We start from the raw sequence: 26,007 nt of genomic DNA, 5'->3' as shown, positions 1-26,007 counted from the left end.
TCCCAGCTTGGTATTGTGCGCAAACTTTATAAGCGTACTTTCTATGCCATTATCTAAATCACTGATGAAAATATTGCACAGAACTGGACTCAGAACTGATCCCTGCAGGACCCCACTCAATATGCCCTTCCAGCTTGATTGTGAACCACTGATAACTACTCTTTAAATACAGTGTAATAGTATCACTTCATTCATCCAGTAAACAATTCACAGAGTAAAGAAGATAAAGTAATGTAGTATAAATTCATTTCTAAATTACCTCTCCAAGTGGTAACTAGATTCAGGCTGTCATGATAAAAATATGTATGTTTTTCCTTTGGATTCAGTGTTCATTGTTTTTCCTTTCCTTTTTATAATTCTACAGAATATTTGAACACTTGTAAAAATTAAACATTAAAAATATAAAAACTGTTGAACGTTTCATGACAGGATTAGACAGATTCATTTCTTCTTGTCCCATCACCTGCACAATTGCCATAACTGCACTTTTAATACATAAGCATATCTGTTGGTGTTTACTACATGAAACAAAGATATTTAAGGACTGTAGCATTTTGGTACATATTACAGTAGGTGTGAAACTCATTAGGAGTCTAAACAGAACACTAATAAAACTACATGGCCATCAAGTTTCAAAAGGAAACATCAATTACTCCACCACCTGTGAAAACTGAACAGTGTTCTCACTTTCCTCATTGACAGTCACAAGGGCCACATATGTTGACCTTATAAAAGAAACAAACAGACTGCAGGTGTCCTCACCAATAAGCGGACTCTGTGATGCAGAAGAGATGTTTAATTCACTACAGTTTCACATCTGTAATGTTTTTAAAGCCTCTCAAAAACAAAAGCAAAACAAATGCTTACAGCTGTATATTATTCAACTAAGAGATCCTTATTAATAAATATAATTCAGTTAACAGGGTAGAAATAAGTAAAAATAGAGTCTTTATATCAGTGGTTCCCAACATAGTGCCCTCGGGCACCATGGCGCCCACTGAGGCATCTATGTGGCCCATGTACTGGCCGGCAGACAAGGAACTGCCAAAATGCCGCTGAAAAGCAGCATCACCAAGAGGCATCGCTGCCAAAATGACACTGATTTTCGGCAGCGACGCCTCTTGGTGTTGCCGCTTCTCGGCAACATTTCGGCAGATGCTTGTCCACCAGCCACGGTTCTTGATGGCTCGTAGTCTGGCGCTTGCCATCCGGAAAAGGTTGGGGACCACTGCTTTATATGAACAACCCTGAAGGCCTGAATCTAGCTCTCAATGAGGCGAACCACAAAAGCTTCCACTGACTTTAACAAAGGCAGGACTGGGTTCTAAAAATGTCCTGCATAAACAACATTCACAAAGTAACATTATTATTGCAAAACTCCCAAAAGCATCCTAAGTACTTGTCCTCCATTGAAATGAACACAACAGAAGTAAAAAGAACATGCTGGCCAAGTTAAAACTGCAGCATTTTGTTTATACTTTTTTTTAGTTTGTAAACATTGCTGTACTGAAGTAAAATGGGTCTAAGTTGCTAAAGAACGCAACTTACACAGGTGAGCACCTAAAATTCTTCACCTCATTTTTTGATTTCTTCCTAGTCTCGGTCATCAATAATCAAATGGCACATAGTTAGCAATTATGCCTTTATCAATCATTTTTAAATGTCATCTTAACTATTCAGAGATTGCAATTAACTGTTCTCTCAGGAGGTGCCCTTTATCTCCACATGTGCCTCTACTTTCCTGCTAATATTTAGAGAGATTTTTGGTTTAATCGACAAGATAGAGTTTCCACAGCTGAGACTCCATATAACTTCATTAGAAATGCAAATAGCTCATCTCCCCATGTGATACACTAAATAAAGATGCATACAATGGAAAACTGCCTGCCTGTACTGCAAGAATAAAGATTCTCTCTCCCACAAGGTCTCTGAAGTTTCAGAGGGAGTTCTAAAACCAAGCAGCAACCTTGCAAATGCTCTTCTGGAGGCATTTAGTAAGCAAGCAAAAAAGACTAAAACTTCAGGGATGCCAGTGGAATGGCTATTGCAGGGGTCGGCAACCTTTCAAAAGTGGTGTGCCGAGTCTTCATTTATTCACTCTAATTTAAGGTTTTGCGGGCCAGTAATACATTTTAAGGTTTTTAGAAGGTCTCTCTCTTTAAGTCAATAATATAAAACTAAATTATTGTTGTATGTAAAGCAAATAAAATTTGTAAAATGTTTAAGAAGCATCATTTAAAATGAAATTAAAATGCAGAGGCCCCCCAGACCCGTGGCCAGGACCCTCGCAGTGTGAGTGCCACTGAAAATCAGCTCGTGTGTGGCCTTCAGCACGCGTGCCATAGGTTGCCTACCCCTGGGTTATTGTGTGCCTATTTTCAATTGTTATAAATTAGACTGAACAACAGCTGAAAAATGGGAGGGGAGATCTTTGTTATATTTGAAATAAATCAAAATTTCTCAAAAATGGATGCTCAAAAGAGGAAAAGTCTAACAGTTCTGAAATTGCACTTCGTGACCACCAGTGGCCCAGAGAGAGCTGGCTGGGGGCGACAGGGTGCTGTCTTTGCTTCTTTGTTTCTAGCTGCTTCTAACAGATGTCCATGATCTTTATTACAAAGCTGAACCGCAGGCCTGTAAAAGGAGCAATGAACAAGGAGGGACCTGCCTCTACTAGAGCTACAGGAGAAAAGGCAAGGAAACAGGAATTACCCTCAGGAACCAGAGTCACCAGTGGGCAAAGGAAGCAAAGAAAAGTCCAGGGAAGTAGGGCAAGAGAGAATGTGAAGCCAGGCAGCATATCCAGGGGGGGGAGGAGGAAAAGAGGACCATGGCTGAACTAGATGGACAAGAAAGCAGCAGCAGCAAAAGGGAAAGCATAGATAGGAGGATAAGATTGAATTAAGAGCAAAAGCAGACAGTACAATTAACATTGCAAAAAGGACAAATCACTTATTATATCAAAAGGAGACAAAATACCAAACACTTTCCTATTATTATTTTTCCATGTAAACAATTGCTACAGAGTGCCACATGGATGTTGTGTTATTGTGAGTGCGAAGGAAATGTCTCAGACAACTTCTCTGCAGATGGCCCACACTATGAAAATGCCTGAGAACCACTAGGCAAACCCACTCCTGCATACACAATTTGCTATAAAGTAGATTACTGGAAAAAATTAGAACGTATGCAATGCCAAGCAAGAGATGCATTCCATTTCCAAGATCAGTGTCCAAGGAAATCAATGCAGTATCTGTGCCACGTCCCCAGGACTGAAACCTAATTGATAAGGGTCAAGAAAATCAGGTGACTCCAGATGATGCCAAAGATCCCTTGCCAAAGATCCCTTGATCATCTTCCTAAAAATATGAAGTTTAAAAGAAGATGGATATCTATGTTATTGCTTTTGGATCCAGACCATACCACTGCTCACTTGAAAGTACATTCCCCATCCCAAAGTAGGTTATTAAACACCAATAATGGTCCTGATACCTCCTCTTTGGCTTTCAACTACTCTCTTTTGTGGTATACTTGTTTCCTGATGTATTTCCAGTGCCCCTCCTACTCCAGTTCTTGGAATTTTAAACACAACCCTCATACCTCTTGGGTGAGATTTAGAACAAGCTAGGACTGTAGCATACACTTTCACTGATTCTCTCATGAATGGCCTAGAAATGCACTTTCATTTATCATTTTTGAAGTTAATTATAAATTAAGCTATCATCCTTTTCATCTATCATCTGGAAAGGCTGATGACCCTAAACTTAAAGAGCTATTTTCTAGCTCTTCAGAGGGGGAGAGAGGTTCTGTGCAGAACACCAATTTGGTCTCCTTTTCAATATTTCCATTTAGCTGTTTCTGTCTTCAGTGTGACTATTTTTCTGGAAAGATGTCAGCATTAAAAGTTTTATCTTTTTTATAGTTCTCTCTTTCACGTTACTTTCAATTGCTTCATGATGTAATTTTTGTTTCTCTTTAATTAAAACTGTTTCCCAGCTTTTGTGATGAATAGGAGCAAAGTTAATTTAAAATACAGCCTTCTGTTTTGGTGGCTCATTAGTGTCCCCTAATTGTCCACATAAAGCAATATATTAACATTCCATTAGCAAGTTTTATGTACACTAACTACAGTATTTGATTAACTCCCACTTCAGTTTACATAGTCAGAAAAAAAAAGCAGTAAGGGTGTAGATGAGATAGCATATTATAATCAGGGAACATATGTCATAAACAAGTGTTTCAAATTTTCTGACAAGCAAAATAATGTCTATCACTATGTCATACAAACGAAAAGGAAAATGTCATCTTTACTGGACTTGACACACTGGTATATATAAAAGTGTACATTTTCAGTATTTTCATTTCAGAATAATCATTGATAAAACAGCCCCTTGGTTGAAAAAATACTCAGGATGTCTATTAGATAAGAATAAAATGGCAAAGTGATTAATGTAAGATGACTCTTTTTAAACAAAGTACCATTATTTACTAATGCACAGTAGTTGAGATTCTCAACAATTGTCTAATCTCAAACTCTGTTGAGAATTACAGCTCACTTGGCCTCTGTTCAGCCTCATGTTCTTAGGTTTCAGAGGAGCTCCTAGCCTAGATTAATAACTTTCTCTCACATCCCAGCTCTTCAGAAGTGCAGAGCACCTGCAGTTCCTACTGAATTCATTTGGAGCTGCAGGTCCCCACCACCTTTGAAAATCCTATCCTGATTCTGAAAGCTTATAAAAAAAAATTAAAGGCCCCTTACAGAAAACACCCTGCCACTAGTCCTCTCCCACTTAAAACAGACTGCTGCTACCTACCAATGTAGGAACATCGAGAAGTGTGATATGTATTTCCAACAACATGCTCAATGCTGTACACAACACAGTTAAAGCCCACCATCATTGCCATGAAATTGATTTTGTGTGGGCACAAGAGTCCACCCATGCACACACAGTTGCAAGAAAAGGGTCACAAGAAAGGCATAGCCAAAACTATATGCACTGGAAGAGCAAAGGAGTTTTAAATTTTACAACAATTTTGTAAGTTTACTGTACACCACCTGTTTAATATGTTAGAGTAAAAAATCAGAGGTGTAGCTGTGTTAGTCTGTATCCACAAAAATGAGGAGTCCGGTGGCCACCTAAATAAATCTGTTAGTCTTTAAGGTGCCACCAGACTCGAGTCCTTAGAGTAAAGAAAACATCTGACTGAGGTGGTTTAATCTTTGTGGGTCACGTGGAAGTTACCTTGTCTGATTTAATAGAAATATTAATAAATCAAATCTGGTAAATATTAAAAAAATGTTGGCCCCAGGCAATTAGCAACTGTATGCTGTGCGTACAAAACCCACCTTGATTCCTAAATATCCATTTGTTAGCACTGATGCACTAAACTTTCAGCTAATCCTTGCTACTCTAATGGAAAGGATGGTTATCCACATAGGAAGCAAGACACCATGAACCAATTTCACTATTCCAACACAAAAAACTGGAACAGAACACCAAATCAGACACAACATTTCAGAAGAGAATGCCTGCCATTCCTTCATAGCTGATATTCTCATGCTGTAGATCTGAGGCAAATGATTTATCCAAACATCGTGCTGCGAAGTTTGAATACTAGTGGAACATCATCATGTACCCTGTTACTTAGGAACAACCCTGCACTGGCAGAATGATTGAGTGGCTGGGACTAGAGATGAAGTTAGAGACCTACAAGACTTGTAGTACATCTCCCACAGTAGCAGGACAGTGCAAGCATCCTGCCCTCAGAGCAGACTCTTGCCCCAGCAGAAACTAAAGGGGCTCTGATCTACTTCTATGCTAAAAAAGGCTCGATCTCTTCTTACCACCATCTCAGGCAGTTATTGCAAGAGAGAAGCATCACTTAAGCCAAGGACTCTTGTAATTACTAAACATGATGCCCAGAACCACCCAAACGAAAGACTAACAAACTACTAGCCTCCAAGAAGGTCCAGCAAACTGAGCTGAGAAAGGATGGTCCAGTCCAGCCTGCCTCTGTTGCACAAGGACAGACAGCCCCCATGCACAATGCTGCTGATTGCAAACTACTGCAAACTCTCCCCGAGAAACTTATTTGAGAACTTGCGCTGTCATTTTGGAGAGGGAAGGGGGCGAATAGGGGAATCCCCGCGCCCAGCTGCAGAAACCCTTTCCTGCCCTTACGGCTGTTACCTGCTGATGTAGCCGTCCCCATCGCCATCGCAGGTCTGGAAGAGGCGCCTCATCCTCTCCTCCTCGCCGGTGCTTGACGTGTCGCTGCTGCTGCTCCCGGTGCTGCTCACGCTCACCTCCACCACCACGGCCGCAGCTGCCGCCATCATGCGGCTCTGCTCAGGAGGAGGAGCAGGCAGCGCAACCCGCAGCGCTCGGGACCCTCAGTCCGCAAGAGCCCTCCCCGCAGTGTGTGCACCGCGCGGCTAGCGGGCGGCGGCGGCGGCGAGCCCGGGCGCTCAGCCTCCTCGCGCACGAGCGCGGCCCCTCCCGAGCCCCGGATTCACGTTCCAGCCTGGAAGGCGCCAGGGGAGCGCGCACTGGGCGGGCTCGCACTTTCCAGCCGCTGCGCTCAGGCGCGTTCGCGAGGGAGAGGAATGCGCAGGAGCCGCGACAGCTGCTGCTCGGGGTCGTCGTGCAGAGCTGTCCCGGGGGCTTTGCCGCTGCTGCTCTGCCTGCCCCTGTCGGAAGCGCCCGCCGCGGGACCCAGCCCGGGACGGTTCGGGGGGGAGCGAAGTGACTGCCGTACCCGTGAGCCCGGCGCTCTGCCGCCTGCCCACGCATGCCCTGGATACCGGCTGGGCGCTGTGCCCCGGCAGCTGTGCGGGCGCCAGCTTGCCAGGGAGCTTGGGGCCCTGAGCCCGTCTCTTTCCCTCGCGCTGGAGGGACCAACCCGGCTTGCTTCCCTGGCAAGCCTTGGGGCGGTATAGCCTTGGCTGCTGCACGGACAGGCCAGCACTTGCACTGTGGGTGGGTGTCTGTGTTTCAGGGGCCTGGGCTGGGGTTGCCAGAAGTCCTGAACGGAGGCACAAGAGGTCTCTGGATAAACTGTCCTGTTCACTCCCTGGGAAGCAGCTGGTACTGGCTGCTGTTGGAAGACTGGAGGCTGCGCTAGATCAGTGGTTTTCAAACTTCGTTTCTGGTGACTCAGTTGAAGAAAATGTTTTATCTCAGTGACCCAAGGGAACTGGGGATGGGGTGTAGGAGGGGCTCAGGCAGAGGATTGGGGTGAGGGGTTCTGGGTGTAGGAGGGGGCTCGGGTAGGGCCAGGGATGAGGAATTTGGGGTGCAGGAAGGGGCTGTGGGTTGGCAGGGGGGGCTTGGGCAGGGGACTGGGGCATGGGCTTACCTCAGGCAGCTCCTGGTCAGTGGCGCAGCTGGGGTGCTAAGGCAGGCTTCCTTCCTGTTCTGGTGCTAAAGACTGTGCTGTGCCTCAGAAGCAGCCAGTAGCAGGTCTGAGTCCTAGGCTCAGGCACACAAGTAGCTTCACCTGGCTCTCACCTGCAGGCACTGCCCCCTCCCCTCAGCTCCCGTTGGTCCGTTCCTGGCCAGTGGGAGTACGGAGCTAGTGCTCGGGGACAGGGGCAACCCATGGAGCCCCATGGTCCCCCTGCCTAGGAGCTAGACCTGCTGCTGGCTGCTTCCGGGGCAAAGCGTGGTGTCAGAAAAGGTAAGGACTAGCCTGCCTTAGCCAGGCAGCTCCGCCAATGGGACCTTTAACGGCCCAGTCAGTGGTACTGATCAGAGCCTCCACAACCTAGTGCTTTACATTACACGTGTCATGGTATAATTCCCCACTCTGAACCTTAGCGTCCCAAAGATGGGGTACCAGCATGAATTCCTCTAAGCTCAATTACCAGCTTAGTACTTGTAGCGCTGCCACCAACCAGGAATTCCAGTGCCTGGTACACTCGGGTCCCCCCAAAACCTTGCCTGGGGACCCCCAAGACCAGCCTCTCTGGATCTTAACACAAGGAAAGTAAACCCTTTCCCCCCGTTGCCTCTCCCAGGCTTCCCCTCCCTGGGCTACCCTGGAAGATCACTGTGATTCAAACTCTTTCAATCTGAAAACAGAGAGGAAAATCCACCTTCCCCCCTCCTTTTCTCTCCCCCTCCCAGACTCTCCCTGAGAGAGAAAGTAATCCTAACACAGAGAGAAAATTAACCTCTCTCTCCCCCTTCCCTCCTCCCCCCACCAATTCCCTGGTGAATCCAGACCCAGTCCCCTGGGGTCTCACCAAAATAAAAAAAAAAATCAGGTTCTTAAACAAGAAAAGCTTTTAATTAAAGAAAGAAAAACAGTAAAAATTATCTTTGTAAATTTAAGATGGAATATGTTACAGGGTCTTTCAGCTACAGACACTGGGAATACCCTCCCAGCCTAAGTATACAAGTACAAATTAAAATCCTTTCAGCAAAATACACATTTGAACTCCTTCCAGCCAAATACACGTTTGAAAATAAAGAAAACAAACATAAGCCTAACTCGCCATATCTACCTAGTGCTTACAATTCTGAACACATAAGAGACTGTGACAGAGAGATTGGAGAGAAACCTGGTTGCACGTCTGGTCACTCTCAGAACCCAGAGAGAACCACCACCAAATTCTAACAGCACACACAAAGCCTTCCCTCCCTCAAGATTTGAAAGTATCCTGTCCCCTGATTGGTCCTCTAGTCAGGTGACAGCCAGGCTCACTGATCTTGTTAACCCTTTACAGGCAAAAGAGATATAAAGTACTTCTGTTCTATTAACTCCTACTATCTGTTTATGACAACACGACTCAGTATTGGGTCACAACCTGCAGTCTGAAAATCACTGGGCTAGATGGACTGTTGGTCTGACACCTCCCCTCCCCCCCATTGCCATTCTTATCTGGATCACTCAATAGGCCTGATGTTCAGAGGTGCTGAGCCTTAGTGCAACCAATTTGGTAGGGCCCCATGAAATTCTTATTTTTATTTTATAATTTTTGCAGGTTTTGGGGGAGTGATTCATTTTATCATGGTCGAGTCCTGCCCCAAAGATGGAAGCCTGCCTAGCACTCATCCTGCAGTGGTGGCTTCATCCGTACGGGTCTGCTCCTGGCTCCACCCTCCAGGCTTTGCAACCTGGGGCACAGGGCCACAGTGCTACTCACGTTTGGCCTAGCCACACTTCCATTATGACCAGGGATAGAGAGAGAGGCAGGCAAAATTTGAGTGAGGAATGCATGGGCCAACCTGAGTGGCACTCCTAGCCCACGTGCCAAATTACAACATCTGGAGTGGGGATCCAGGCCCAGCCCCATGGGACAGGAGCCACTGCTGTGGGGTAAGTTTTTGTTTTCTGGTGGTTTTTCATTTTGTTTTGTGTTAATTTGCATTTGCAGAAGACACAAGGCTCTAGGAATTACATGAACTCAGAACCTCTGAAAATCAGGTCCCAAGTGTCTCAAGGTAGGTTGCCAAAAACATGAGCAAAAAGCTATTAAACCTCCTGAAAATATAGCTTCAACTGATTTTACAGGGGAAATAAATAAAGTGACTGTACACAAAGAGCAATCCACAAAGTAAGCAAAAGGAGGGAAAATAGAAACATTTTTCCTCTGTGTTTTTCATAGAAATCTATGGTGTCATACACAAAAATAAGAAAGTGTGAATTCTAAATTAACATTGTCCATTTAAACGAGAGAAAACTAGTGAGATGGAGCACTTCCGGGAGGTGTTATGAACTTTCACTCTCCAAAATGTCCCACTTGTGTCTAATCATTCCCATTTACTACATACACTCCCTTGGAGTTCCATAATCTTTTAGATGTATTGGTGACAGATAGGTGATAGTTCCCTTTGAACTGCTTGATCCCTATGTGGAGAGATAAGGGGTTGCAAATGGGTGGGCTATTGGCAAGTAGCAGGGAGCTTTGTAAGGACTAAAATACCTGGCAATTTCATACTTTACAAGAACAAAGCCCAAGAAGAAGATGCAAATTATATGCTAAAGAAACAAAGTCATCGTCGCTGGATCTTTCTGGACTTGTCTTTTTAAAGACTAAGTCAAAAATTCAAAAAGTTATATTTTCAGCAGCAACTGTAACTTGACCAATTGGATGTTAGGCTTAAATGGATGCTCAGAATGAAAAACCTGCTGTCTTAAATATGGAATATCTACTGAGCAACATCACGATGTGTAATGTGGCCAAGTTACAGTTGCTTTGGAAGCTTTTAATTTCCACTCTTCATGCATGTGAAACGTTAACTATATGTTGCAGTTTTTGTGTCAAATTTCCTTGGTCCAAACCACTGGGAGAAAGGGCAGGTTGACTTCATGGAGACTTAAACTAATTGTCTCTCATGTGGGAGTGGTTTTGAGCACAGAGTGCAGCATTCCAACCCTGTGAGATCCTGGGCATCCAAAAAAGGGGATTTCCGGTCCCGCAGAGTGTCAGCCACGCTGTGTTGCTCCTTTAGCCTTCTCTAGGAGCAGTGTTTCTGTCCATGCTGTCATTGTTAAGCCATTCTGCATCTAAGCATAACTCACTTTCTTAGGAGGATGCAGAGCCTAAGGCTACGTCTTCACTATCCGCCGTATCGGCGGGTAGCAATTGATTGCTTGGGGATCGATATATCGCGTCTCATCTAGACGCGATATATCAATCCCTGAACGCGCTTATATCAATTCCGGAACTCCACCAACCCGGAGTTGCGGAGTCAACATAAGGGAGCCGCGGACATCGATCCCGTGCGGTGAGTAATTCGATCTTAGATACTTCAACTTCAGCTACGTTATTCACGTAGCTGAAGTTGTGTATCTGAGATCGATTTTCCCCCGTAGTGTAGACCAGCCCTAAGTTCATGCTATTTGAAGCAGCATTAACTTTTGCATGGACATCTGCCACTCAGGGAGGGAGGAGAATACCCTGTGCTCGACAGACTTCAAAATTACCAGTGCTCCACTCTGCTTGAAGAACTGCCCCTCCTCCTCCTTCTGTCTTCCTCTTATCCCCCAAATTATTTCTCCCTCTGCCAATTCCCCCACAGCTGAGCTTCTTGCTTCTTTCAGGACTCAATTCATCACTGCATCCAAGTTGAACTTGGCATAGAACCTAGAAGGGTGAAGGTGTCTTTTTGCCTTCTCTGTGCCAACTTATCCTATTAGCAACTGGTAGTTTCTTTGGCTCCTAGCACAGGTGAAAGCAGCTTCAGGAGCTGCCTTAACTTGCACCAGCTGCCTACGTTTGCAAGGGGACATTGCAGAAGCTAACAAGTCAGAGTGCAAGGGTGCTTATGTTCTTATAGTTAAGGCACATGCAGCTTGTATTAACAATTACATTATTTTTTAATGTAAACATTGCATAACAGAGCAATGAGATCCTGCTGCAAGCAGCCACCTGCCACCATGCATTCTGCCTTTGTGGTTCAGAATCCTGTTCTTTTTCACATTTTTATCAACATTTTCTGTGGAAAGAAATGCAAAGAATACAAGTACCTCCATAGCATTATATGAAAGGTCGCCTGTTGGGTATGTCTTAAGACCTCATTTTTCTTTAAGCCACATCAATTTTACACCTATTTAATACTATTGATTTCAGTGGAGTTACTCCTGATGTACACTGGTGCAAAGGAGAACAGAACTGTTCCATTGTTTTCTAGCAATATCATAAGAAATTTTTCTTGTAAGTATATTTTGTTACTGCAGCTTTGACTTGTATGCAAGATGGAATGTTTGTTTCCTGCATTTCTTTATTGTGTATATACATCAAAATATTTTGCATTTTTCTGTATTGTTGATCCAAGTCTAATCTCTGAACCTAAATCTCTATTATAAAAATGCTATTTTGGCTGAAAAAAAATTAAATTAATCTTTGTAGATAAATGAGTGCTTTTGCCAACTGCGGCTGTCATGTGACCCTCCTTAGAAGGCCTCCTTTCTACAGTTTACTGAGAGCTGCAATATTTAAACATGGTTCTGTAGTCAAGCAACTATCTACAACTCAAGTATAGAGCTGGTCAAAAGTGTTCTGAAAAAACAATGTTGTTTTGGAAAGCGCTGAATCAATGGAACTGAAATGTTCCATGAGAACATGTCAATTCTGTCAAAATTTTCAATGGAAACCAGGCAGGTTACCAGCCTGCCTCCCTGTGTGATTTCCTGCTAGCCAGGCTCCCCAAGCTGCCCAGCTCTCTGGCTGTCCACCTTCTGGTCTGTTGGGTTCCCCAGCTATATGGCAGCCTGCTGACTTCCTAGGCTGCCCAATAACCCAAGGAAGCAGGTACCCTGGGAACTGAGCAGCCCAGGAAGGTGGCTGCCTGGAGAGTCCTTTATGCAGCACATTTATAAATTAGCCTTTTGTAGAGTCCTCAACACTAGTATCTATGCCGTTTTCAAATTATTTGGCATATAATAAATAAAGAGCCTCCCATATATAATATCCTTTACTTTTTTCTGCTTCTCAAAGTAGGTTTCAGACTAAATTATTTAACATGTAGGATTTATGCAGATCTGAAACATATTTTAAACTCATGCATACTCAAACTTATGATCAAAATCCACTTGTAGATGAGTTTCATATCACAATTGAATTTAACAGTTTTCCTGTGCTATGTATGCCCTGTATGTAGGCACAAATTATTACTTCTCTGATATAATTTAAAGCAAATGTAAAGGTTTCCAGTGAATATGTACCTTGATCTTGCAGCTACTACATGCAGGGTAAGGAGATAGCTACTTAAATATCAAAATCCATCAGTTTTAATCTGAATGGCCCAAACAACAAGGGTAAGTAGGGCATTCAACAACTTATTGACTCTAAATTTGTATTTATTTTCTTTTTTTCTATCCAAGTCACAGGTCACCTGAGTAGAGTTACTTAAATAAAGTTTTGCCAGATCAGGCCTTTTCAGTACTTCCAGCTGTTAAATCAAAACATGACAATCAGGAGATGAGCAATGATTCTAAACACAGAGTATACACTTTTGTTTTTTGCATAATCTTTATTATAGAGCTTGTCTACTTAGGAAATTTCCCAGCATAGCTATTTGGCTATAGTTATTCCAGTACAATTTAGCTATTCTGTAGTAACTTCCCTGTGTGGACTCTCTCATTCAAAATAAAAATGTTTTTATTCCAGAATAATTATTCCACTTCCAAAATCCATTATTTTTTCTAGAATAAATTTACTTTTGTTTGGGAATAAAAGTGTCCACATGGAGAGTTATTGCAGATATGCCAGTCAATTTCCTCCTTGTTATTGGCAACTATCCAACCTGGATCATGGTATACATGTAAGAGGTCTAATGAGATTTCTGATGAATCTGCTTATAGATGACAAGCCCAATTTGAGAGTTACACAGTTGTTACAAATTTCACAGATCCATGTGTTGTCTGAGTTAGAATCCAAGATTACAACACACTGCTTTCTCACTTTGTTTCCATCCTCTGGATCAATGCTGCTTCATGTTGAGCTGCACTCAGTGCCAGATAGTCCCTCCAAACCGGACAGGATTTTGTATGCTCCTCCCTACATTAATGTTGAATGACTTTGTATCATTTTTGCACACATACTGCCATAAAGGGGGACCCCTCTTCCTAGAGCTATCCCAAACCTCTCTGTACAAAATATTCTTAGGGACATGGTCTCTACCCTGACATGACCAAGTCATCGGAAACTCTTCTTCTTGATAGTGGTTTCTAAGTGTGTCAGTTCTGTGCACTCCAGCATCGCTGCATTTGGTATTTTGTCTTCCCATTTTATTTTCAGAATCTTATACAGACATCTCATGTTCAGTCTCCTGATGTGCCTAGCATATACAGTCCACCATGTTTCTGAACCATAAAGCAGAGATGATGGCACACAAGTCTCATAGATTTGCATCTTCACCTTAGTCAATAGTTTGCTGCTATTCCATGCACATCTCTGTAATAGCCTGAAATTCTTAGCTGCTTTTCTGATTCTATTAGTTTAGTCTGAAGGTCAAGATTCCTGCTGATCGTCGAACCCAAGAAGTAGCAACCCATAGACAAGTGCTATATACTGAAAAGCTATACCCAACACATAGTACAGACACAAGAAATTGTTAGAAATACATAGAGAAGAGTGATATAATATAGAGGATATGGAACTGTAAACAAAAAATCAGTTGTAGGAGAGAGACTATCCAAACACTAAACACATTCTAATAAACACAACCACTGATGGCATCTCACTGGATTTGAAACTTGCTCTGTTAGCATTACAACAGGAAGACTGGAGAATCACCTCACAAATATGGAAAAATGTACAAAGGAGTTTATTATATGCTTACAGTACAATAATGAATTGACGAAGTATCACAATGCAAAACAAATTATTAAATCTGGGGAAAGTTTTGGGACCCCAGTCAGATTTTATGTTCTAAAATCTATGTAACAATATCACCTTGTAATTCTGCCACTGTTGAACATTTGTTCATGTTTGCCTGTTTTGCCACCACCAAAAAATGTAATAGCAAAAAGTGGAAGATACTAAGTACTAACTAGTACTTGAGACTACATTGAGTATTTACCATAAAATGGCAAGTTTGGAACAGGTTCATCACAGCAGAAGGCAGCAACCGCCTTAGTGTATTGGAATTGTGTTAGAAATATCAGGAAGATGGTCTTACCTGGTTTTGTTAGTGATCCAGTGGAATGTACAAAGGAGTTTATTACAAGCACTTATTTTGATTGAAGAAGCAATTGTCTAACAAAGTCTTTCTCATTTCAAAATGTTATTAATTGAAATTAAAGAGTTTTACAAGAAAACAATGAGTTTTAAGCTGTCTACCTAAAAATTATTTCCTGTCTTAATAGCTCACTATTCATCCTTTTGGCTCTTGTGATCTCATTGCACTAGTTCTTCTATCATTGCAGCATCTTCAAGCCTAGGCAGGATCTGAAGTTGCAAAATTTAAAAAAAGTTTCCAGTCTTCTTTATACATAATTTAAAAGAGCATAGCCCAAATTTGTTTTCTTTGCAGGTCACTTTTATGTTAATGAGCACCAAGTGCATCTATGAGGGTAGAACATGCCCTGTTGTTTATACCATATCCTCAGAAGAATTTTAATAGCCTGGGAATTGAGGGGCAGCACGGTGACTGACTCAAGGAACTTCAGTGTATTATTATTTATTGTCCTATTTATTATGTGGCCCATTTTCAGTACTTTTCTGTACAATATTTCTAGTAATACAACATAGCCCCACTAAAGTTATTTACTACTTCTACCTGTATTTCCCAAACTGAGGCACCAGACTAACTTAGAAGGAATAGCATGGAAGAGAGGATTAAGGTAATTGAAGAAAACTGTTCTCCATATGCAACAACCACCCACACGCTTAAAATTTGCTGCTACATGATCCTGTGGTTATGGTAGTGGATTGGGACTGAGGAGAGCTGTCTTCGGTTTTTGACTCCATAACAGACTTCCTACATGACCATGGGAAAGTAGTCACCTAGGGCCAAATTTTTAAAGGTATTTAGGCACAATGACAAGGTGTACAAACCCGGAACCAGGTAAGAAGGGGTTAAACAACAGCTTTATTTTATACAAGCAGTCTCATTTCTCTGCACCCGCAAGGCATGCCAATCTTGGAGAAGGAGCCTTCAGAAAGGAGAAGCCCAGTTCAAATGGACCCATCCTGGAAGATGGCTGGACCTGTCTCGACTAGCTACTAGGACAGACACACCTGTAAGGGAAGGATGGCCTACTGAACCCTCTGAATTTGGCACCAATTGAGGGGAAAGGAGCCAGATGAAGGAGCAGTGAACTAAGGCCTTACAGCTGACCCAAGTTACAAGTCCAGGTCCACAGAGGAGCGCTAAGGGACTCCTGCCTTAAGGAGACTGAATGAGAAACTCCCTGAACTGTGATGCTAGCACACTAGATGCCAGCTCTTGCCCAGACTGAAGGCATTTGCTAAGAACTGGCAAACTCATAGCTGGAGACCAGACCAGTTCAGGATAGTGCCTCCCCTTACTACTGTCTCCCCCACTCCTCCCGTGAGCCAAGGCCAGGAGCGGGGTTGCATCTCCTGGGTTGGGGGGCATGGACAGGGGTAATGTGGCCAAGGCTGGGGTCAGGGCCGGGAGCAGAGCCCATGCCATGGGCTGAGGTTGGAGCGGGGCTGGGTGGTGCTACCTGTATTCTTGTGGATTTGGAAGCTGAATGAAGGAAATAAAATGAAGTTACAGGAAAATTTTCCATCTCTTTGCTGTTTAAACTGTGACAGAGACAGAGACTCTAAACTGAGGGAAAGATCCCCAGAAGTTATCCTGGTTCTGGTCTGAAGACACTTTGAATTGACAGATCATTACAACTCTTTCACTCTTAGGATTTAGATAACTCATATGTGTTTATATGTTTGCTTGCTTTAGCCTGTAAATAACTCTCTTCTTTCTTTTTCCTAGTTAATAAACCTTTATATAATGTATTACAGGCATTGTCTTTGGTGTAAGATCTAGGGTACTAATTGATATGGGGGAAGTGACTGGTCTCTTTGGACTGGAAGTAACCTGAACATTGTGTGATTTTTGATGTATGTGACCATTTATCACTAAGTCTAGTTCCAGGGAAAGTACTGGGAAGACCAGCAGGACTGTTTGAAATCCAGGTCAGCTACTGCTGGAGAGGTTGGGACTGGCTGAAGAGCCTTCTCAGTAGCTACCTGGAAAGAAGCTGCATGGAGCCACAAATCCATAGTGGGAATAATGGTGTTCAGATCCGGAGATGGTGCTGACAAGCAAGGAAAGATCAGAGCAGCACAAAGAAGCAGTATGCGATTGAAGGAACAATCCTTACCTATCTAAAACAGGGTCCGTGGGCTGGAACCCAGAGAAGATTGCAGGGTTCCCCTAACTCTTCTCCAGACCAACAGGAGAAGGGCAAAGTTCCAGACTGAAAGAGGTCAAAAATGACATGCCCCGAACAGAGGCTGAGGGTCTGGCACAGGCTACTAGACTTTAGGTTTTTCCTGTATTTTAGACTGGACTCTGAATTACCTTAAAGTGGGTGAAACACAAGGCAAAGAGGATCAAGAGTGGATCTGGACAGTGTGATGGGTTCGGTCACAGAGATGCCCTTGTGACTGTCACCTTATGTGCTGAAATTACCTCTGAGCCCATTTTCCCTGTCAGCCTGGGACTCCTGAACCATGTCTTGTTGAGCCAGACACTCTAGCCTGCTGCAACATAGACCTAGAGTCCAGGCAATGCCCCCAAGGCTGCAGACTTTAACCAAAAACAGTTCAGCGAGTTACCTCTCCAGCACTCAGACACCTAGTTCCCAATGGGATCCAAACCCCAAATAAATCCATTTTACTCTCTATATAGCTTATATAGGGTAAATTCATAAATTGTCCACCCTCTATATCACTGCTAGAGAGATACGCAGAGCTGTTTGCTCCCCTAGGTATTAATCATTTACTCTGGGTCTATTAATAAACAAAAGTGATTTTATTAAGTATAAAAAGTGGGATTTAAGTGGTTTCAAGTAATAACAGACAGAACAAAGTAAGTGACCAAGCAAAATAAAGCAAAAACATGCAAGTCTAAGCCTAATACATTAAGAAACTGATTACAGGTAATATCTCACCCTCAAAGATATTCCAATAAGCTTCTTTTACAGACTAGACTACTTTCTAGTCTGGTGCCAATCCTTTCCCCGGTACAGTCCTTCGTTCCAGCAGACATCTCAGGTGGTAAGCAGGGTCTCTCTCATGACTGGCTGCCTCTTGGTCCTGCTCCACCAGCTTTTGGCACAAGATGGGAATCTGTTTTCTCTCTGGGTCCTCACCCCTCCTTCTAAATGGAAAAGTACCAGGTTTAAGATGGATTCCAGTACCAGGTGACATGGTCACATCTCCTGTGAGACCCCAGACTCCATTCTTCTTGGGCTAGCCCATGTACACAGGAAGGTTTGCAAGTAAACAGAGTCATTTACAGGTCATTGATTCTGAAGCACCCTTAATGGCTTCCACTTAATATGTTTTATTCTCCTAACTCCAGATATAGAAATAATACATGCAAATAAATAGGATGAACACACTGAGTAGATTATAAGCTTTGTAATGACATCTTACAAGTGACTTTTTGCATAAAGCATATTCCAGTTACAACATATTCACATTTATAAGCATATTTTCATAAAGCATATGAAGTGCAACATCACAAACAGCCAGTTGGTAGAACTACACTGGAAAAAACCACAGCAACACTATACTTAGCTGTGAGGGAGGTGCCTAAACTGGTGAGTTACTTTGTCACAGGCACCTAACTCCCATGGTGCCTTCAATATCTTTAAAAATTTGGCCCTTAATCTCTCTGGATCAAATGTTCAAAGTAACGTAAGTGACTTAGGGAGCCAAAGGGCTTGTCTACATTAGTTAGCACATGGCAATCTGGGGTATATGTCTATAGCACACTAGCCTGCCACTCACTAACTGGCCTTGTGGATTCTGCTACCATGCACTAGAAGTTCTGTAGTCTGCTTTGACAAACTACTATTTGATGTACTGGTCCTTGCCAGTTAGTGAGTGGCAGGCAAGTGCACTGTACATTCACCTCATTTGACTCACACTGACAAGTCCTTAGTACCATGTTCAGAAGTGACTTAGATACAGATTTTGAAGGCATTTAGGTGCCTAGTCCCACTGATATCTAATATTTTTTAAAAATTGTACTTAGTGCTTGGCTTTGGCATATTGTGGCAATGGGTCCCACAGAGTAATATATGCTTTGCAAACAAATTATTTCCCTTTATCACTTTTAAATTTGTTGCTTTTCAATTTTATTGAATGTTCCCTTCTGACTAGGTACATACACAATCCTCATCCTCATAATATTGGAATGCCCAGTGTTTTCGTTATAAGAACTGGTATGAAGAAGCAAAGCTCTCATTACTTCCTAACATTGTTTTATGTTGATGTTCCAACAATTGCATATTCACATTTCTACCTTTTCTGAAACACACTACCTTATTTGTCAGTTTTTGCATTTTATACATCACCCTCCCCCTTTTGGACCTGTTTACTTCTCTCGAATAGTACCCTATTCCACAAATTGTCTCGTTGTAAGAAACTGCCCCACTTCCAACCCTGTCCCCCTTTTAAAATAGAATATGCTTGGAAAAGTAAAACTAATGCTATTGCAAATGTAAGTTGTATCATGTCAGAGCTCATTGCCAAATTTTTAAAGCCTTTTAGGGTGGTTTTATTTTTAAGATTTTATGGTTAAAGTTACAGGAATTGTCCATCCAGAGACAGAGCAGTTCCACAATGTTAGTCTCTCTTTAGAAATATAATGATAGGAAGATTTGATGATCAGACTATTGACCTATATCATCAACTAATTACAAGAGAAAAACAACATCTATTTTCTGAGGTGCTTGATTATAAACCTGTCATGACACAGGGCCATTATCCACTTTTATTTCAGGCATCAAAGCAAACCTGTAACTGAATTGTTGTTAGTAGTTTATTAACGATTCTCTTAAAGTGAGATATATACTTTGACATTCTCAGGAGAATATGGATAATGTGAAATTATCATGGGAGATGTTTAACAGCGGATGAAAAATGGGCTTCTGTTGCTGTAGTGCACAAAAGGTTATAGACCAGTGCTTCTCACCTTGTTGCTGTTGTTGGAGCCCACTTTGGGATGTATTGGTGGTTGCCACCTACCCCCGATGATTCCTCACATCATGTCTTGACACAGTATGCATAGATTTTCCTTTGTTCTGTCCATTTACTTATCTTTCCTGCCTATTCTCTGCTTTCTTTCTCTTTTACATGTTCTCTACTGACTTTTCCTCTATTCCTGCTTCAGAGAGCACCAAGTCTTCTTTCCATTTATCCACTCACAGGGAACAAGCAGCAAGGGAAAAGGAGTGGCTTTCATTGATCCACTTACCACTTTACCTGCAGACTGTCTATGAACTTTAACGGCTCATATCTAAGCACCTCACAAACATTAATTAATTTTACAGATTGGCAATTAAAACAAGGAAGTAGTAATTTCAAAAGTTCCTTTTTCAAAAGAGACTCAGGCACTCACTGGCTTTGGAATAATGAGAAAATTTATGAGACAGAATTAGAATGTATGAGGGATATAAATCATCATGCTTCAGAGCATAAGAGAAACACTAATTTCTGGGGTTAGGAAAATATGTTGCCTATGAGTTGTTCAGGATGTTCTATTTCTTATACCTTCCTGTTAAGCATCTGGTTTTGGCCACCGTTGGAGACAGAATGCCAGAAAGGATGAACTATTGGTCTAATGCTGTATAGCACTTCCTACATTCATATAAATATCCCCTAGACATCCCCTGGCAAATACCTGTGAGGAGATGAGCTTCTTCTAGCTGATGAGAGGCCTAATCTATATATTTGAGAAAGAACAACCCCTCAGAAACAAGCGGATGGCATATATATAGTATGTCTATATATAATTTATATTTTGATTAGAATTTTTCTCAACTCCTCCCCCTGCCCCTTTTTTTAATAGTCTCTCTTTGTCATGGTGCTCACTGGCTAATTTTTCACTTGTGTTTTTAATGATTGTTTCACCCTGTTCTTTTTATGTATTTACTCTTTCTAAAGGAAAGCATAATCAATAACCTTGAGTTTGAGACATACATTTTTAAACTTACAGTGTTTTGGTGGGTTTATTATTAGTCAAAATAAATGTGTCCATCTCTAGTTTTGAACAAATTAGAATGACAGGGTGGCTGAGTCAGCCATAATGGTTAGCCTAACCCTATAAAAATCTATATCCTCTCACCTGACAGAGGATAAGATGCCATTCCTCCTGCTAGTGAGCACTTACTGACTTTAGTGGGACTACTTGCATAAATTCTCACAAACATGAAAAAGGGTTGCAAACCCTAGCCCTAAGTTCCCTGTTCTTAGCACTGGAGTTGAATTGTTACTTTGCCATCTCGAAGAGTTTCATTGTACATTTGAACCAACTAGTTAACTGCACTCCACCTGGAAAAGCAACCAGTTTCATATGCATGCATGACATGCATCCGACAAAGTGGGTATTCACCCATGAAAGCTCACGCTCCAATACATCTGTTAGTCTATAATGTGCCACAGGACTCTTTGCTGCTCGTACAGTTTCATATGAAAACCATAATTCAGGCTTTATTGCAGTTTGCAGCACAGAATTATACTGCATTTAGTGGCTTTTTGTGTTAGAGCCTTGCAACCTCACCGAACCTGACAGGACCCGACTACAAGCATTGGATTCAGGCTGGGTGGGAAAACAATCCCATCTGCTGAAGTCAGCTCTCCTTCTTCAGCCAATGGGGTTGGTGCAGTAGCAGATACATGCCCTGATGCCTCCTGCCAGCCACTGCCACCTTGCTGCACTGTGTGCTGATGAGTCGAAGCACCCCACTTTGCAGTTCACACAGCGCAGCAGGTAGCCACCACTGCACCAAACGTAGGGGTAGGAGGTACAGACGGCACTGTTGGCTCAGTTTCAGGGAAGGGCCAGGTTGGGTGGGCTTGTGTCCAAATTAGAAATTTGGCCTGAGCAGACCTCTTTTGTGTTATCTTGAAGCTGTTTCCTCTACTTCAGATCACTGTCTTATTTGGGAATGATTTATTAGCTGCAAGATGTTTATTTTCAAGCATATCTATAAAAAGTCTAAAATCTATGGTGTGACTTCTGTTCAGTGCCCTAACACTGTCTCTTCTTTACAATGTGACATTTAAATACTGTCCTTCAAGCAAGTCAAACTTCTCACTCTTTCATTGATATTTTATAAATTCCTGTCTTAAACTTCCAGAAGGATTAATCTCTGGTATAAATGTATCAATGAGGATAAACTAGGGATGGATTTGGTCCACAAACCTTAAAATGCATTTCGACTCTGGCAAAGGATTATGTACAAATGTTACTTTCTTACTCAACAGATCTGCCGCCTTTGTATATTATGAGTCATATTTGCTAACTTTAGCAATTGAAAGTAACTTTTTAAACTTTCACATCTAATATCACTGGAGAGTCAACACAACAATGAAAAAAGAAGGTTGTTTATCATCAATAGATGTAACATAGGATCCAGTTGCAATGTAGGGCCAAATTATGCTCTTAATTATACAATTATAACTCACTGAAGAGAACTAGCTAAATACAATGGTTTGCAAAGGTATAACTGAGGACAGAATTTGGCCTGCAGAATCTTTATTTGGGAAGGAAAGCTGGTAGTGTTAAGACAGAAGAGATGGAAGATCTAGGTTCTTGATCATAGACCTTTTGCAAGTCACTTGCCCTCTCTAAGCCTTAGTTTCCTTGTGTGTAAAATGGAAAAAATACTCCCTCATTCTAAGGATATGAAATTTAATTAATAGCTATGAGGTACTCAGATATGTATTGAGTGCAATAGAAATGTCTACAAATAAATACCACTGAAGATGTATAGGAAGGAAAGACTCTAGTTTGATTTTTCAGATCTCAGGAAGAGTTTGCAAGGGAGCGAATTAGAAAAAGCGAGTACATTATATGTAAATGGAGAAATTTCTAAATAGCACCTCTGGGACATAGCAAACCTGGAACTCTGCAGTGCCAATTTATCGTCACTGTTCAGAGCAGATCTGTGCCAACATGCTCCTTGTGTATGCATCCTACAGCCAGGGACAACACGAGCCACTGTGACCAGGCCAATAGTCTTGGTATTCTTGATACATTCCCACCTATATTTATGGGATAGAGTCGATGGACAGACAAATGTCAATGCCTCTTTTAGTTACTTACCATGAGGTGTGTGATACTTTAAAAGTATACACATTAGATTGGTTCTAATAACATAATAGTGAACAACAATTTCCTGTAAATTTACAGACATGATCGACTACTCACACCTATATTTTCAAAATATTCCTTGTAATATTTTTTTCTCTAAAAACTAAGAAAAGCCTTAGGATTCAGATATTAAAACTGTTAGAAGTCCATACAATTGGTGATTCAATATTCTCTAGTCACTGATGAGTCTTTATAGACACTTGATAGGTTACCTGCTGGAAGAAACATGATAGGCCATATTCAGCCATGGTGTAAACAGATGCAACTCCACTGAAGTTAATGACCCTGATCTTTCATAACAAAATGCAGAGTAGCCCCAGGATGGGAGAATTGGGAAAACTACCTTTGCTTCCCTCTCCAGCTAAATCAAGTATATCTTCTGTCACAACTGAAGGTCTGTCTCAAAAACACTGCATTTATGCACCAGGACTAAACGTGGCCATTTTAATCCAGCAGTTGCTTTAATGCAGCAAATATCACTAGTTTTGCTGGAAGGGGGACTTCAGGGCCTGGCTCACTGTGATTTGGATTCAGAATCTTGCTCGTAAAAATACACATTTGTTGTACTACCACCACCTTGTGGCTAATTATGTTTAACACAGTAACAGCTGTGGTTAGATGTTGATAGATGTTTCATTATATGTGTGCGTTCCCTTGGTGTGTCGCCCCAGCTCCGTGCAGACAGCTGGCATTGCAGACCTCAAATGACGCACCCAATGACCACAAGTTCCGATAAGGGATGAAGGTACCCAGCCAGGTTTATTGTCAATGAAGCACGGTACTAGCATCCCGTAGACTCTATCGGACCACCAATACATGTATGCCCATAACAATGGATCAACTCAGTGAACGGCAGGGCTTTCCATTCCTTCCTAGTCCAGACAAAGATACTCCCTCTGAGATACATCTTTATACCCTGATACAAACAAGTTAGTGCTACCTCTCTGACATAGTTAGTTACTGCCCCCTGACGTGCTTAGTTATCACCCATCACCTTGTACATGCTGGTTTGATCAAAACATCTCTATTATGTACTGTCATCCTGACCCTATCTTTTAGGAATGGTGTGTGTGTTTCTGTTATCCTTTGGGAATGTTTTTATACCATCCTTGGATGTTCTGGTACCTCTTGCTATTGGGATGTCTTTGCCTGAGGACTCTGTGACTAGCACTTCTTAGGAATGTGTATTTCTACAATATCAACCCTGTTCTTGCCAGACTGTGTGAGAGGAGCTGCTCACAGAAGGTCTTATATCTCAGGGTCTTTTCCTACTATATTCCCCCACTTTTTGTGTTTTTATGGAGAGGATGTTTACCCATTGACCCGGAAAGAATTATGCATGGACTGACGATGGTCCAGTGGGCTAAACACTATTATGTGGCCACCTTACTTTCCCATTTACACCCCATCTGTTTCTTAGTTTTCACATTCCCTTGTATGACTGATAGACAGATTTTATTTTCCAATTGTTATTAGTCCCTTATGGTAGGCCTGGGAAAGTTAAGCTTGGGATTTTGATTAAGGAATGTAGTTTTATGATTGAGGCTTGGAGGCACTCCCAAATAATTAATACATATGAATAATATGAATACATTGTATCTATTTTTAGTGTAAATGGGTATATATATGTATAGTATGTATGTGTACATATGACATCACTTTATATTTAAATATAACTTTTGTTTCAAATTTGGTGTTACAGTTTGGCTTTTTTATTTTGGTGCTGTAGATAGCAACATATTTTTATTAGGGCAATTACAGTTACCATTTGTATTATTATTGGTAGAAGGCTGAGTGTTTTGAAATACCGGGATAAGCATTATTATAGTGTGTTCCACAGTGCTACATATATGAGAATTAAAACAGAAATTTGGAGCAGTGATGATTACAAAGGAGGCCTTTATATACAAATATTTTGTAATTAGTTACTACTCAACACAGTCCATTCATATTATAGGTTACCTTTACTGCTGTTAAGCTTTGCTGGGTAGGAAACAGGAACAGCTAGCTTTTTTGTTTTATTGGTTGCATTGCTTTGTGATACATCAGTAGTTGACACAGATTTAGTTGTTTTTTTATGGATGCTATTTTCCAGATAACCTACTGAATGGACAGTAACTAATTTATTAAATATTACTGTGTTAGGATTTAATATTGGTACGTAGGCACTGGACAAGATTGTTTTGAATAACATGTTTTACTTAGGATGTGGTCTCACTTACCCAAATTATGACTAGTGCTAACGTGGAATTTGTTTATCCAATTTGTAGTTACTGTGTTGTTGTTTTTTGCCTTTATGTTGTTTGCTACCATTTGTTTGTTGATTTCTACTTGTGTGTTGGGTAAACAGTTATTTAAATGATGTAGAGCAATAATACAACACAATACAGCAATAATACAGTTGCTTTTACATAGTAGCTAAGTTTAAATTAACTGACACTGGTTTTTAGCTGAGTGCCAACTTAATTGTTTATATATGGCAGATTATATATAAAAGATTGGTCAAAATCAAGCACTTCAATTTTTTATGCTTGTTTTTTTTTCTGTATATTGATTTTTTGATGTTTTTGCGGTGTGTTTGGTTTGTGGGATGTAATTTTAAACAGCTAGTTAGTTATCATCATACATTTTTTGTTTGTTTTACATTTTTTTTATTTTGAGTAACCCACTGTAATCCATAGATTAATTTAATGTGTTTACAATGTAATAGGGACCAAGTCTTTTATAAGGCAAACAAAAATAAAAGGGTTAAACATTTTGTATTTAACTTTATTAAAACTGATAAACATCTATATTTGCCAAATTTGTTGTTACTTTAGTCATTTAAGTCATTTTAAATTATCTTATATTAAACTTTATTTTAAAACTCTGCAATCTGGAAATAAGGAAAGACCCTGTTTCAAATATTAGTTAGTGGTTAGGATTAGCAGCAGAGTCTGCATTTCTGCTGCTTGGCAACTATCTCTTGAAGAAAGTTAGGAGTAATTCCAGCTGCTGCATTTCTGAAGGGTTAAAATAAATTAATGCACTAGATTTATTTCAAGTAAAGTTGTTTTCTCTTTGTTGTTTTGTTCAGCTTTTAATTGCTTTATTTTTGGTAGTTTTGTAAAAACTATAACTTTTAAATCAAAGAGAGTGAGCAGAAGTGACGAGAAGGGGAGAGACGAGCAATTTAGGAAAGTAAATCCCACTA

General features: G+C 41.3%; 1 protein-coding gene across 3 annotated transcripts in view; it reads right to left on the bottom strand.

Annotated features, from left to right (window-relative positions):
* MCC (MCC regulator of WNT signaling pathway) overlaps positions 1–26,007 on the bottom strand; it is a 356,575-nt gene that overhangs the window by 330,273 nt on the left and 295 nt on the right. For 2 of the 3 annotated variants that reach the window (XM_030566223.1, XM_030566224.1), the window contains exon 1: positions 6,192–6,405. The exons of the other annotated variant lie outside the window; for it this stretch is intronic. In XM_030566223.1, the coding sequence (XP_030422083.1) occupies positions 6,192–6,340 (149 nt within the window). In that variant the 5' untranslated portion in view covers positions 6,341–6,405. Of the gene's footprint in view, positions 1–6,191; positions 6,406–26,007 lie in introns of those variants that run through there. 3 annotated transcript variants of the gene reach the window in all.

This window comes from Gopherus evgoodei, chromosome 6 (assembly GCF_007399415.2).
Source record: "Gopherus evgoodei ecotype Sinaloan lineage chromosome 6, rGopEvg1_v1.p, whole genome shotgun sequence".
Taxonomy (NCBI): domain Eukaryota; kingdom Metazoa; phylum Chordata; order Testudines; family Testudinidae; genus Gopherus; species Gopherus evgoodei.
Note: the sequence above shows the minus strand (reverse complement) of the source record. Positions and strands in the feature narration are given on the sequence as shown.